We start from the raw sequence: 12459 nt of genomic DNA on the forward strand, positions 1-12459 counted from the left end.
ATCTGATAGTAAACATCTCATGGGAAACAGTGGACAGAGTTATTAAGGAGACGTATGGGTCATAACCATCTGTGTGATTAGGGATACCATGGCTGGTGAATAATGGCTAATGGAAGCTTCTCCAGCCCTCACCTTGTGACTTGAAGCAGATTCTTCCTCAACAGTGGGTATAAATGCCTAGTGTATTTTCTGGTGCCCCCTTGGACTGGGTGGGTGGGGATCCAGTCAAGCTAGATCAGGACTGGAACTATGACTTCTTTAAATTTTACTACATTGATATAGAGTCAGAAACCAATGATCCTGACCCTCTCTGGGATGCAGAAAACCCTTCCTGTGGCCAAAAAATGGGGTTCAACGCAGGCAGGAGCAGCTTCCCTGGCAATTGGATTGTATCTCATTGGATATGGCATCTTTGGATAGAGTGGCCTATTATTGTGTGGGACAGGCACAACTGGGCATCTGTGGGTAATGAGGGAGGGTGTCGGCCAAAGAGATCTCTTGTCTCCCTGGTCTGGAGGTCTGCAGGACTATAGAGGGCATGAGCTCAGGAGCTCAGGCCAGCTCATGGTGCAGGGCCTCTGGAAGCCTTCTCAAAATGATATCTGATTTTATTCAAGACTCTGGCTGGGAATCCAGAGCGCCAGGGCTTGGTGGGCCACACATCCTCTCTCGCAGCCTGTGTGTGGCTTTTCAGGCCACCTCCAGGCTGTCAGGGAGTGCTGGTAGACTTTTAGCCGCAGCCTGCCATCTGGAGGAAAGGAATTGCCCACTTTTCTGCATTCCCTGCCATAAATGGGAAAAAGGATGACAGAATTTTGAGGTTTTTTTTCTGCCCTCATGGGGTAGAATATTTTAATTTTGAATATTTGCACCCTGCCTCATTCCACAAAGAATCTGAAGTGGCTTATACAAATGCACACAATACAAATGAGTGGAAATAAATAATTGAATGAGTCAGAGTGATGGGAAAATACAGTGAATGAAAGGAAGCCATGTGTAATTTTATCACCCCAAAATGCATACTCCATCGTCCTCGATGTGTCCTGTGGTTGGGCCATATACTTGCACCTATGGTGGAGGAAGTTAAAGTCCTAAAACACATTTTGGTGAAAGCAATTTTAACAAGACAGTAAACCCATGCAGTCCTTAAATTCAGAAGTCTGTCTTAAGTAGGATGAAAAAAAATTGTAACTCTAAGAGCGATTTTTTCATTTTTTGTATTAATTTTAGTATGCTATTTGATTCATACAAAAGACTATTTATGATATGGGTAGGTTTCAAAATATAGTAGTATGAGGAACATTTCTGAACCCAGCAGTCAAGCAAAGGACAAGTCCATTCCCAGTAACTCATATCCACACTCACTTCTGCTCCTAACTTTCTTCTGTGTCCTGCTTTTCTTTTCCCCACAGAGAGAACAACTATCCTGAATTTTAAAATTATTCTTTTGATTTTTTGTTTTGTTTTATCCCAAATGTGTGCATATGTAAATAATATTTTGCCCAGTTTTGCTTATTTTTAGGTTTATTAAAATAATATCTATTAGGTTGGTGCAAACATACTAAGGTTTTTGCAATTACATTTGCACCAACTGAATAAATCAAAGTCTCCTGGGTTCTTTCCTTTTCCATTCAACATCATGTTTCTAAGATTCCTTAATGTTGTCACACATGTGTGCAATTCATTTTTTTTCTACTGCTTTATTATGATACTTTTCATGGATATGCTGCCCTTTATCCATTCTCTGCTGTTCACTCTTTAAGTTGCTTTTAGTATTGTACTATTATGAACAATGATCCTGAAACCACTTTTGAATATGTCTCCTGGTGCACATATTCAAGAGTTTCTCTAGGCTGGACACCTAGGAGTAGAATTATGTGTTATGCTTCACAAGATAATGCTGAAACGTTTTCCAAAGCAATTGTACAATCTCACCAGTAAAGTACAAACCTTCTCAAATCCTTATTTGACATTGTCAGATATTAATTTTTGTCGATCTAGTGACATAAAACCCATCTCATTGTGGAAACGCAGTTGCATATCCTTGACTAGTAGGGCAGTGAAGAATCTTTTCATGTTTTTTTTATAGTTTTCTTTTTCTGCGAAGTATTTTAAAAATGTATTTTGTACATTTTATTGGGTTTATTGTCATTTTCTTATTGATTCATGACAATATTTTATATATCTTCTCTTAGGCCAACGTTTCATTCTGTTTCTCAGGCAGGCCATTTTATTTATTCTTATGGCTTGAATTTCTTTCTATGTATTGATTACTCACAAATCTAAGTATTCAGTCCAAGATGTTCTTCTGAGCATCACACCCACGAATCCAACCAGACACTTACTCAACACCTTTACGTGGATGTCTCACAAGATTATGAGACTCAGTATGTCCAAAACTGAGTTCAACATCTTCCCACCCAGGCTGAATTCCTCTGTTTTGTCTTCTATCTTAGAGGTATCACAACCAAAAACTCAGGTATCCAAGCTACAAACTTAAGTGTGGTTTTTGACTCTAGCCTCTCCTTTATGTGTGATGTCCACTCAATAACCAGGTTTTATGGATACTAATTTCTAAACATCCCTTGAGTCTATTCCTGTCTCTGAATCCCCAATGCCATTCCTTTATTCAACAATCACAGGCACCCCAAATTGCTTCAGGGTCCTCCTAGTTGGACTTCTGGTCTGCAGTCAGCATACTGGAGCCGTGGGGATAGCTTTTTAAAACAGGCTACGTGGTCAAGCCACTGCCTTGTTTAAAAAGTTTTAATGGTTCTCCAGGAAGCAGAGATTGCAGTGACTTGAGATTGCACCACTGCATTCCAGCCTGGGCAACAGAGCACTCCATCTCAAAAAAAAAAAAAAAAAAAAAAAAGTTTTAGTGGTTCCCATTACTTACCAAGGCCCAGACACATCATGGCTTAAAAGACCCTTCATAGTCTGACTCTAGGTCATCTCTCATTCCTCATCCACTGTCACGTCCTCTGCATGCTTTGTGCACCAGTCGGACCCAGATATGGCAGAAGCTGCAGATGTGGCAGAAGCTGTCCTACCTGAGAAGATTAATAAAGAAATGTCGAGTGAAAAAACCACATACCACCTGTTCTCACTTATAAGAGAGCGCTAAACATTAGGTACAGTGGAAATCAAGATGGGAACAATAGACACCAGGGGAGTCCAAAAGAAGGGAGGAAGAGGGGCAGGAGTTGAAAAACGACCTGCTGTGCACTGTGCTCCCAAACCTCAGCCTCACGCAATCTATCTACATAACACACCTGGAAAGTGCACCCCCAAACCTAAAATTAAAAAAGAAATTTGGTTGGGTGCGATGCTCACAACTATAATCTCAGCACTTTGGGGGGCCAAGGTGGATGGATCACCTGAGGTCAGGAGCTCGAGACCAGCCTGACCAACGTGGAGAAATCCCGCCTCTACTAAAAATGCCAAAATTAGCCAGATGTGATGGTGCATGTCTGTAATCTTAGCTACTCAGGAGACTGAGGCAGGAGAATTACTTGAACCCAGAAGGCTGAGGTTGAAGTGAACCGAGATTGCACTACTGCATTCCAGCCTGGGTGACAGAGCCAGAATCTGTCTCAAGAAATAAATAAAATAAAATAAAGAATCGTTAAAATGGTAAAAGTCATGTTGTGTATACTTTGCCACAATAAAATAAAAATGGATAAAAAAAAAAACTTGGGTAAAACAGGGAATCGTACAAAAATGACATATACATATGATATGTATTTTATTTCAACTCAAAGCACAGAAATGTCTATTTATTCAGCAATGTCTTGAAATAGGGCCAAGACCTTTTCTTAGAGTGTAACTCGTTTGGTGTTTGGAATCATCTTTTTTGCACAAACCACACCAATAATGGATTATTTATGATTTCTAATTACAAATGGATCAAGACTTAAGAACACTTATGAAGCGATGTAAGTGCGTAATTATTCTACATTTGAAAAACTTTTCTCCCCAAAACTATTACAGTTGTTTTTCCCATATCTAGTTTGATAGCATTTTCTTTTTAGGACTTAGACTCATGAAGTCTTTTCAAAACGTTCTACCTAGGATAAAAATAGTAACTTTCTTTTGTAATCATGTTTCATGAGTTTATATAATACCTATTTAAGTCCTATAATTAAAATAACGTTAAGCCTGGCATAAACAGTTTTGGGAACAAATACAGCTGACCCTTGCTAAGCATATAACTCATCCGGTGGAGTGGAAGTACACAGGCTCCCCGGCCTCGCACGCTCCTGTGCTGTGTGTGCACACTCGTCAGTATTTTTTTTTTTTTTTTTTAAGGCAGAGTCTTGCTCTGTTGCCCAGGCTGGAGTGCAATGGAGAGATCTCGGCTCACTGCAACCTCTGCCTCCCAGGTACAAGCGATTCTCCTGCCTCAGCCTCCAGAGTAGCTGGGATTACAGGCGCCCACCACCATGCCCAGCTACTTTTTTGTATTTTTAGTAGAGATGGGGTTTCACCACGTTAGCCAGGCTGGTCTCAAACTGCTGACCTCAAGTAATCCACCCGCCTCAGCCTCCCAAGTGCTGGGATTACACGTGTGAGCCACTGCACCTGGCCTTTTTTGGAAATGAGTTAACATAAGGGAAGGGTGGTTAAGAGAATGTCTGCTCTATTTGCAGTTCTTTAAATGTTCATCTCCAGGTTTGGCTTATGTAGGTCCTTCCGCTTGAGAACCTCTTTCCTAATTATGTTTCCTACTCATTCTTCTTCATGTCTCAGTGCACTCATCACTCCATCTGATAAGCCTTCCCTAAGGCTCCGGCACTTGCATGCCTCACTTTGTGCTACTGTGTGTTTCTGTTGCTCTCTAGGTTTTCCCAACATTTTGGGGCAGATGATGCCTTTTGGTTGGGTGTGTTCTGTGCCTTATAAGTTGTTTAGCAGCTGATCTCCCCAAGATGCCACTAGCATCCTTCCCCCAGTTGCAACACTCAAACATGTCTTCAGATATTATCAACGTCTCCTTAGGGAACAAGATTGCTCTGGTTGAGAATGATTGCTATAGATTACAGATGTTCATTGAATGACTGAATGACCTTAGTTCTTGGATTGCTGCAGAACTGATCAGCAATAAAGCAGCATATAAATTCAGGAAAGTGCTCACGTTCTTTTTAGAACAGTATCTCCATCCTGTAAAATACATTTCAGTGCATTTTTAATTTGGCTCAGTGCTGCTAACCTAGGAAGCTGTTTTTACTACCTACAGAAGAAGAGTGTTAGTGGTGTTTTATATAACTTACTCTGTCTCCCCTTCACCCCAATTTGCCACCTGCCAAAATCTTTGGCCCTCAGAGTGGGAAAAATACACCCTACCAGCCAACTGAAATCTACCAAGTGGATCATGGCCAAGTAAATGTTGAACTCTCTGCTCCTGAAGTTTTTGTGAGAATCAGTTTATGTAAGGAGGCGGGGCTGTGGAGTGAGGAGGCATGGGTTTGAAGTACAGTTAGCTTAACATCCCATTCTATTTAACAGTCTTTCTACATCCCTTGAAAGTAAACTCACCAAACTTCTAGGTGGGAACCCCTTTCCATGTCTCTGCTATCTATGGGACCTTTACTTATTTGTTTAATAAATATTTTTGGGCACCTAATATGTGGCAGACACTGGTTTAAATGCTGGTCATTATGCCTATGTTCATGTGATTTGCCAAAAAATCAGTTTCATTTATAGGGTTCTTGGCCCCACCTTGGGCTCCATGCTGGGCTGAATCGTCCCTGTCATCTGGTTTGTGGCTCCCACAATTTGAGAAAAGGTTGGGAAGTGATTCAGAGACAAATGAGTGGTTAAGAGGCTGGCTGTGTCTGTTGAGGAATTGCTAAGAACACCCACCGCGGCTGTCTCCTGAGGGAGAATCAGCATGAGGTGCGGGTCTATCTAGAAAAGGGGTCTCATACAGATTTTCAGAGCTTTGTTCTCCAAGTCCACGTGGCATAGAGAAGTGTCAGGCATGAGGGAAACAGGTGAGACGTGGCAAAGCACTTCCTGACATACCTGCTCTCTCCCACCAAGTGATGGGTGGTTCCCCGGACCCACCCTGCGACCGGGCACTGGCTGCCTTGCCATGCCTGTGTGCTGGCACCTTGGACTTCAGAGACTGGGGAATTCTCATGGCAAATCCCTACCTGATAAAACTCTGCTGGGGGAAAACAGGTTTTGATGCACGTTCCCAGGAGTCACTGTTGAGGGTTGTGTTTTTTTTCCTGTGAGCCGTTGGCAGAAGCAGGCTCTAAGACTAACGTCAGAAGGGCAAGGGAGCTTTCTGTTAACTGATCGCCTACAGAGGATCAGGGAGGAATTTCTGCTGGACTGCCTGCTCTGGTCCACCCTGGCCTCGTTTTCCATCTCTGGATCCTTCCAGCCATGCAAACATACACAGCGTTGCCATGGCGACTCTGAGACAGACACATGCTTGGGAGAAAAGCGTGAGGCAAAATCTCTCCTCTGATGATGTGCTGGGAGGGAAGGAGGCCTTGAACAGGTTTCAAAAGCACCTTGTTTCACCTCCTGATTTTCACACGAGAGCAGCTACCCCAACCATAAACGCAGTGGCCTCTTTTCTTCTGCTTTGCTTGCTGAGGTGACTGCAGCTCTGGGAGACCGGAAGAGGCTCCAGGATGAAAGAGCCTCACACCCTTAAACCCACCCTCAGAATGTGTTGCCAGTCATCAGCTGGGGACACCACTGGATGATCAGGGCTGTCCCTGGTGATTAAACTCATTACCCTCCCAGCAGGACCCCTCACTTGTCCTTGTGAGTTTCTGACATGGTCCTCCTCTGTCTCTTCCTCGCCAGCTTGGCTGCCACCCCTCAGGCTGGGGTCACTGGGGCATGGCCCACCAGCGGCCTCTCCATTCTGGCCCAGCTCCAGCCGTCCTGTGAGCTCAAGTGGACTCAGCTTTCCAGGTCATCCTGGAGAGATCTGGTCATGACCACATCACTCTGGATTCTGGTGCATTTCCAGCATTTTTCCCAGGTGAAATCAGGCTTAAATGAATATTACGCAGTGACAGGAAAAACAGCTGCTGCCTAAAGAAAGAACACACACAGCAGAAGAGAAATGATGGTGGCGATGGAGGTGGGGTAGATGTTCAGTGGGGGGCCCTGGAGGCGGGGGTGGGGTTGGGGGAACAGCGGCAGGGTTTATTTGTCAGCCCCCACCATGCTGGGTGTGTCCCGAATGCCCGTTCTGATTACTTGGTAATGTTTTTTGGGTGCTGTGCTGAGAAAGTGTGCGAGGCTGCGTGAGGTTCTGCAGTAGAAAGCCCTGGTGCTCCATGACCAATACCTGTGACTGGTGCAGCAAGAGGGATGTTCCTCCCCTGAAATGAGTGAGTGCATCTTCCCTGAAGGTGGGTGTGGAGAAAGTCCATCACCAGGGTCCTGTTTGGAGGAGAAGCAGCAGATCTGAATGAATCAACTTTCATCAAGTCACACCATGGCTCTAGGAGAGCCAGCCCACTTTGTCATCAAGCCCCACATTCCCTGGCTGGCTGACTTTCAGCCTCCAATTTGACCTGGCTCAGAGCAATTTCAACTCCTGTTCTCAGCACACCCCTCCTGCTGTGGTCGGGCACGTGGCCTTCTTAGTCCTTGAAGGTAGCCCCCAACACCTGTTTCCATGCTCTAGTCCAAGGCCCGCTCTCCTTCCTCTGGCTTCCTGAAATCCCTCACGTTGAAGGCCAAGTTCAGGACCATGCCCTCCACACACCTTGTAGACAGCACCACCCGTGGTGGTCTCTCCTCTTCTGCCCTTTTCTCTGTAGTCTGTGCATTCCAGATCGGCACATGAGCTTTTGTGTGTGTGTGTGCACACAGTGACTCCTGGGAATGTCCAAGGTGCCAGCACACAGGCATGGCAAGGCAGCCAGTGCCCGGTCCCTCTCCTGGCTTCCTTTGTGTTAGGCACAGATGGGAATTCAAGGCAGAGATGATATTCTGCCTTTACTTCATTGCTGGAGATAGGATCAGACTTGTGGGACCTGCTTGGTTACCACCTGCTGAGATTCTATTTTCTTTTATAATTTTATATGGTAGATGTAGCACACTCTTGGTTGCTTACCCAGTGTGCATTTCCCTTCTCTGCCTTGGTCACAGAACCCAATTTTATTTCAGTTAGTGCGATGCCCAGTTAAAAGGTATCCTTTCCATTTTATTATAAAGCTAAGAGTTAACATTGAAATGTGAGCAAACGTGGACAGAGATGGATGTGTTACAAATATTTTCTCCCAATGTGTGGCTTGTCTTATTTTCTTTTCCAAAGACTAAAAGTCTTTCATTTTGATGACTTCCAGTTTATCGCTTTTCTCTCTTCTAGGTCATGTTTTCTGTGTCATATCTGAGAAGACTCTTCCTGACCCATAGTAACAAAGATTTTCTTCTAGGGTTTTTGTAGTTTTAGCACTTAGTCATAGGCCTGTGATCATTTTGAGTTCATGTTTAGATATGGTGTGTGGTAAGCATCAAGGTTCAATTTTTTTTCTTAATGTATTGTTATTATTATTATTTTTGAGACAGAGTATCGCTTTGTTGCCCAGGCTGGAGTGCAGTGGTGCAATCACGGCTCACTGCAGCCTCAACCTCCCATTTTATTTTTGTTTTTGCAGTGATTCCAGCACCATGTATTAAAATCACCCAGAGTTTAACCTAGCATTAGAGACCTCTGTGGATTTGCTTAGGGAGTTTCGGAACACTTCAAGTTGCTTGGAACTTTTTGTGTGTATGTGCTCGTGTGATTTGGGGATGGAAGGGTGGTGGAAGTGGAGATGACTAACAGCTTTCACCAGATTCTGGAAGATGCTTATCTCCCAGAAGCTTAAACATCTCCACTGTAGTGTAACAAGCAAGGCCTTTTTCTTCACCTCACTGAACAAAGGGAGCTACAGAAGAGAGAAAGGGATGTCAAAGACTGCGTGTGAGCTGCTTTCGAGTTCCTGGGAAGAAAATAATATGAACTTTGGGGAGTAAGCCTGTAAAAACATACACAAATTATTCTTAATAATAGCATTAAAGCCAAGGCAGTAAAACTTTGTTAAATCTGATACTAGGCATCTTTAACATAGCACATAATTCAAAGCAACTGCATGGTTGTTTTAAGTTCATTCTTCTGGGCCGCTGTGTTTTAAATAGATGAACCTTACTGAGCAAGAGAGTTTAAAATCTAAGTTGAAAATGAAATTTTAATTAAGGGGATTTTGTGAATATGGCTAGAATGAGTATTCTGCATTCAGGATCTTATAGTCCCCAAATGTCAACTAGGTCTAATCACCAGAGATCATTGGCCCCCTCACTCTACTGGATTGGCCACAAGGCTCTGAAAACATGAGCCGCCTAACTCCCGGAGCTGCAAAATGTCCGTTTCCCTGGGCTAGAGCAGCAGCAGCCACTTCCCCATGAGGGTGAGGAAATTCAATATCTTCCTGAGGGGAGACAGAGCCAGACTCCCACCGGCTGTTCTTTCACTCTAGCAGCTGCTTGCCCTACATTTTCCACGTTTCTGGTCAGGCCGCCCATCAGCCGACCCTTCCAAGTCACCGCTTCCTGAGAGCCCTCCAGTGTGACTCAGACCAATCCCATGGGGCTCCCTTGAGCCATGGAAGGCGCAGAACCAGAGAGCTGGACGGAATCTTGGACATGAGCTGCTCTGAGCCCTTTCATTTTCAGAGAAGAAAATTGAAGCCCAGAGAAATAAGGCCGGTTGCCCAAGGTCACACAGTTAGAGGTAGAACTGAAACTAGATGCTGGGTTATCCTGACGTGAGGCCAACATTCTTTCTATGATAGACGGAGTAGAAAAATGGAAAAAAGCACAAACTTAGGGCTCAGACAGATCTAGGTTTGGATTCTGACTTTTTGTTCACAATCTGTGTTACTTTGCGAAAGGCACTTTAGCTTTCTAAGCTTTAGTGTCCTCATTGGAAAACAGAGATAAATATGCGGCAGATATTAAGTTCCTTTTCTGGACTGGCACATGCTATTTTTGGTTCTGAGTACATAGCTGGAAATGAAAAGAACCAAGTCCCTTGGCCCAAGGCATAGAACTTACATCCCAGTGTGTGAAGGATAATACCAGTGCTTCTGAGGTTATTGTAAGGATTCAAAGAGACAAAAAATGTGAATGTAAGCCCAGTTCCTGGCAGAGTAGGTATCTAGTAAATGGTAACAGCAATTATAATTATTACTTTATGTTCCAAATGTCAGTCTCCACAAAGAAGGCCAACTCCTGGGATATAAGGGTTCTGTCTCAGTTTCCTCACCAGCACCCCAGTATATAGGACCCCCAGGAAGCCCTGGCAATCTTCGGTGCTCAGAATCCTGCCCTAACCTACCGTCAAACCCTTAGTTCTTGCTTCTGAATTCATCTGACATCCTATTGACTGACCTGTATGCTACCTTTGCTTCTCAGCTGGGACTCCTTTGGAGAGCCTGAAAGGTGGTCTTGCTGGGACTGGAGACCACCTGACAGCCCACTGTGTCCTGCAGCTTGGATCATCCCAATGGCCTGCTTAGCTCCCTTGTGCTCCCCTGGCCTCTGAGCCACAGCCATTAGATCCCGGCTCTGGCCTGCCATTTGGCTCCTGACCCCTCATGTGGGGTTGGCTTTCTCTCTCCTGTCCAGCCCCAGCCCTGCCTGGCACCTCTTGAGCTGCCAATGATGCAATTCCTATTGGTAGTCCAGCAAAAGGCCTTAGAGCTGGAAGCAGTTATACCCTGCCTTGGTCTCAACCATGTTGAAGTCCAGGGTCCATTCTGAAGTAACAAGACTCACATCTAGGGAGAGACGCCCTTGACTTCTAGGAACCACCCACTCTGTACTCTTTCCACCCTCCCCTCATATATGAAGCAGGGTGAGCCATGACTTGGGTTGATGGGTGTTGTGGCAACTTTCAGAAAGGAGAGGAAATGGAAATTTGAATGACCCATGTACACATAGCGGAATGCTGCAATCACATGCCTTTCCTCTCACTGCCAAATCTCAATGGTGTTCTTACGAATTTTTCCTAATATATTGGAGTCTCCAATCCCCATTCAATCCCCAGGCTCTCCAAAGCAGAAGATATTGGGACTGGAAAATGAGCAATATATATTTAAGGGAGTATGTTTCTGTACAAGAAGCCAATTTCTGAATAGTTCATCCCTCCTCGCTTTCTCTTTAGTAAAGATAACTGAGACTCAGGTAATGATGGCCAACAATTATGAAGCACTCAGAGATCCTGTTCTAAGTAGTTTACATATATTAATCTATGTAAGCCTCAAAACAACCTTGTGAGGTAGGCACTATCAAAATTCACTTTATTTCGGATGAAGAAACCAAAGCACCAAGAGCTTAAGTAATTGGTCCTAGGACACAGAGCAAGGATAACAATGCTGGCAACCTGGCTCCTGAGCCATTATGCAATACCACCTATGATCCACTTTCTGCTCAGTAGCCCACACAAGAGAAATGTCTTTTATCTTATCTCAGGCAAAAGCAGTAATTTAATACGAGTGTGCATTCCAGCCACATTTTGTTGTCAGAAACCGTTACCAGGGGCAGCAATGGAATGTGAGGCATGATGGTATGTGCCAGGCTGTGGTTTCTTTCCCTGTTGCATCAGGGCACCTCCTTTCTCTCTTCACTTGGAAAGTTAGGCTGCAGCCTGCTGTCTCTCCTCAGTGGCAGCACTGAGGAGGACAGAGTGGGGAGGCCCTCTCTTTGCTCAGATTGTCTCTTTTCAAAAGAACTTGGTTCCCAGAAGATTTGTAAATCGAGGTGTGCTTGAAGGGGAAGTGATAATTCTGATTGGTAAATCAGGGATCAGGAACTGGGCAAGTGCAGCTCAGACCCTCCCCTCTCCTCATGCTCCTTGTATCTACCCAAGGCACTAACAGTCTCCTCTGCTTCTGCAGCAGAGATTTTAGAGCATAGGTTCTGCTTTTGCTGATGGGATAGAACTGCTATGGCTGAGAGGTTAAGTACGTTGGATTTCAGAGTTCAGTGTTAGGAAGCCTGTTATTGCTGCAAATTTAGGTTGTATTTTCCAACAATTATGTCAGTAATTAAGTTGATATTTGGATCTTCCAGCCTCAGTTGGTTCTAAACACAGACACAGAAAAGAGCAGATAATTATTGTTCACCCCTCATTCCTAACCATTTCCTTTCCTATCACTGGAGTTGGCTGAATTGGTCATGAGATATAGTTCAAAAATACATAGGTACATTTGCACAAATATATGTAGAGAGCTAAAAACCAATAATCGCAAGCATTTCAAGGAAGGTTGTATGTGGTGGTTTCATTACTTCTATCAGTTGAGTCTACTGTGTTTGCAAGCTAAAATCTGAGAAGACTGAGTGTTCCAAAGTAAATTATCTATTGTGTGTGGGTCTAAGTTGTCTTTTAAAGCTGTCTTTTCAAGTAGGCAGAATAGATTGCAGAAATAGGAAAAG

The 12459-nt window shown here is 44.1% G+C and overlaps 1 protein-coding gene across 1 annotated transcript in view; it reads left to right on the plus strand.

Annotated features, from left to right (window-relative positions):
- Positions 1–6799: 6799 nt before the first annotated feature.
- Positions 6800–12459, plus strand: part of C14H11orf44 (chromosome 14 C11orf44 homolog) — a 37668-nt gene continuing 32008 nt past the window's right edge. Inside the window, 1 exon segment of the mRNA XM_025355553.1 lies at positions 6800–7009. Coding sequence (XP_025211338.1) covers positions 6800–7009 — 210 coding nt within the window.

The sequence above is a fragment of the Theropithecus gelada genome, chromosome 14 (assembly GCF_003255815.1).
Source record: "Theropithecus gelada isolate Dixy chromosome 14, Tgel_1.0, whole genome shotgun sequence".
In the NCBI taxonomy this organism is placed as follows: domain Eukaryota; kingdom Metazoa; phylum Chordata; class Mammalia; order Primates; family Cercopithecidae; genus Theropithecus; species Theropithecus gelada.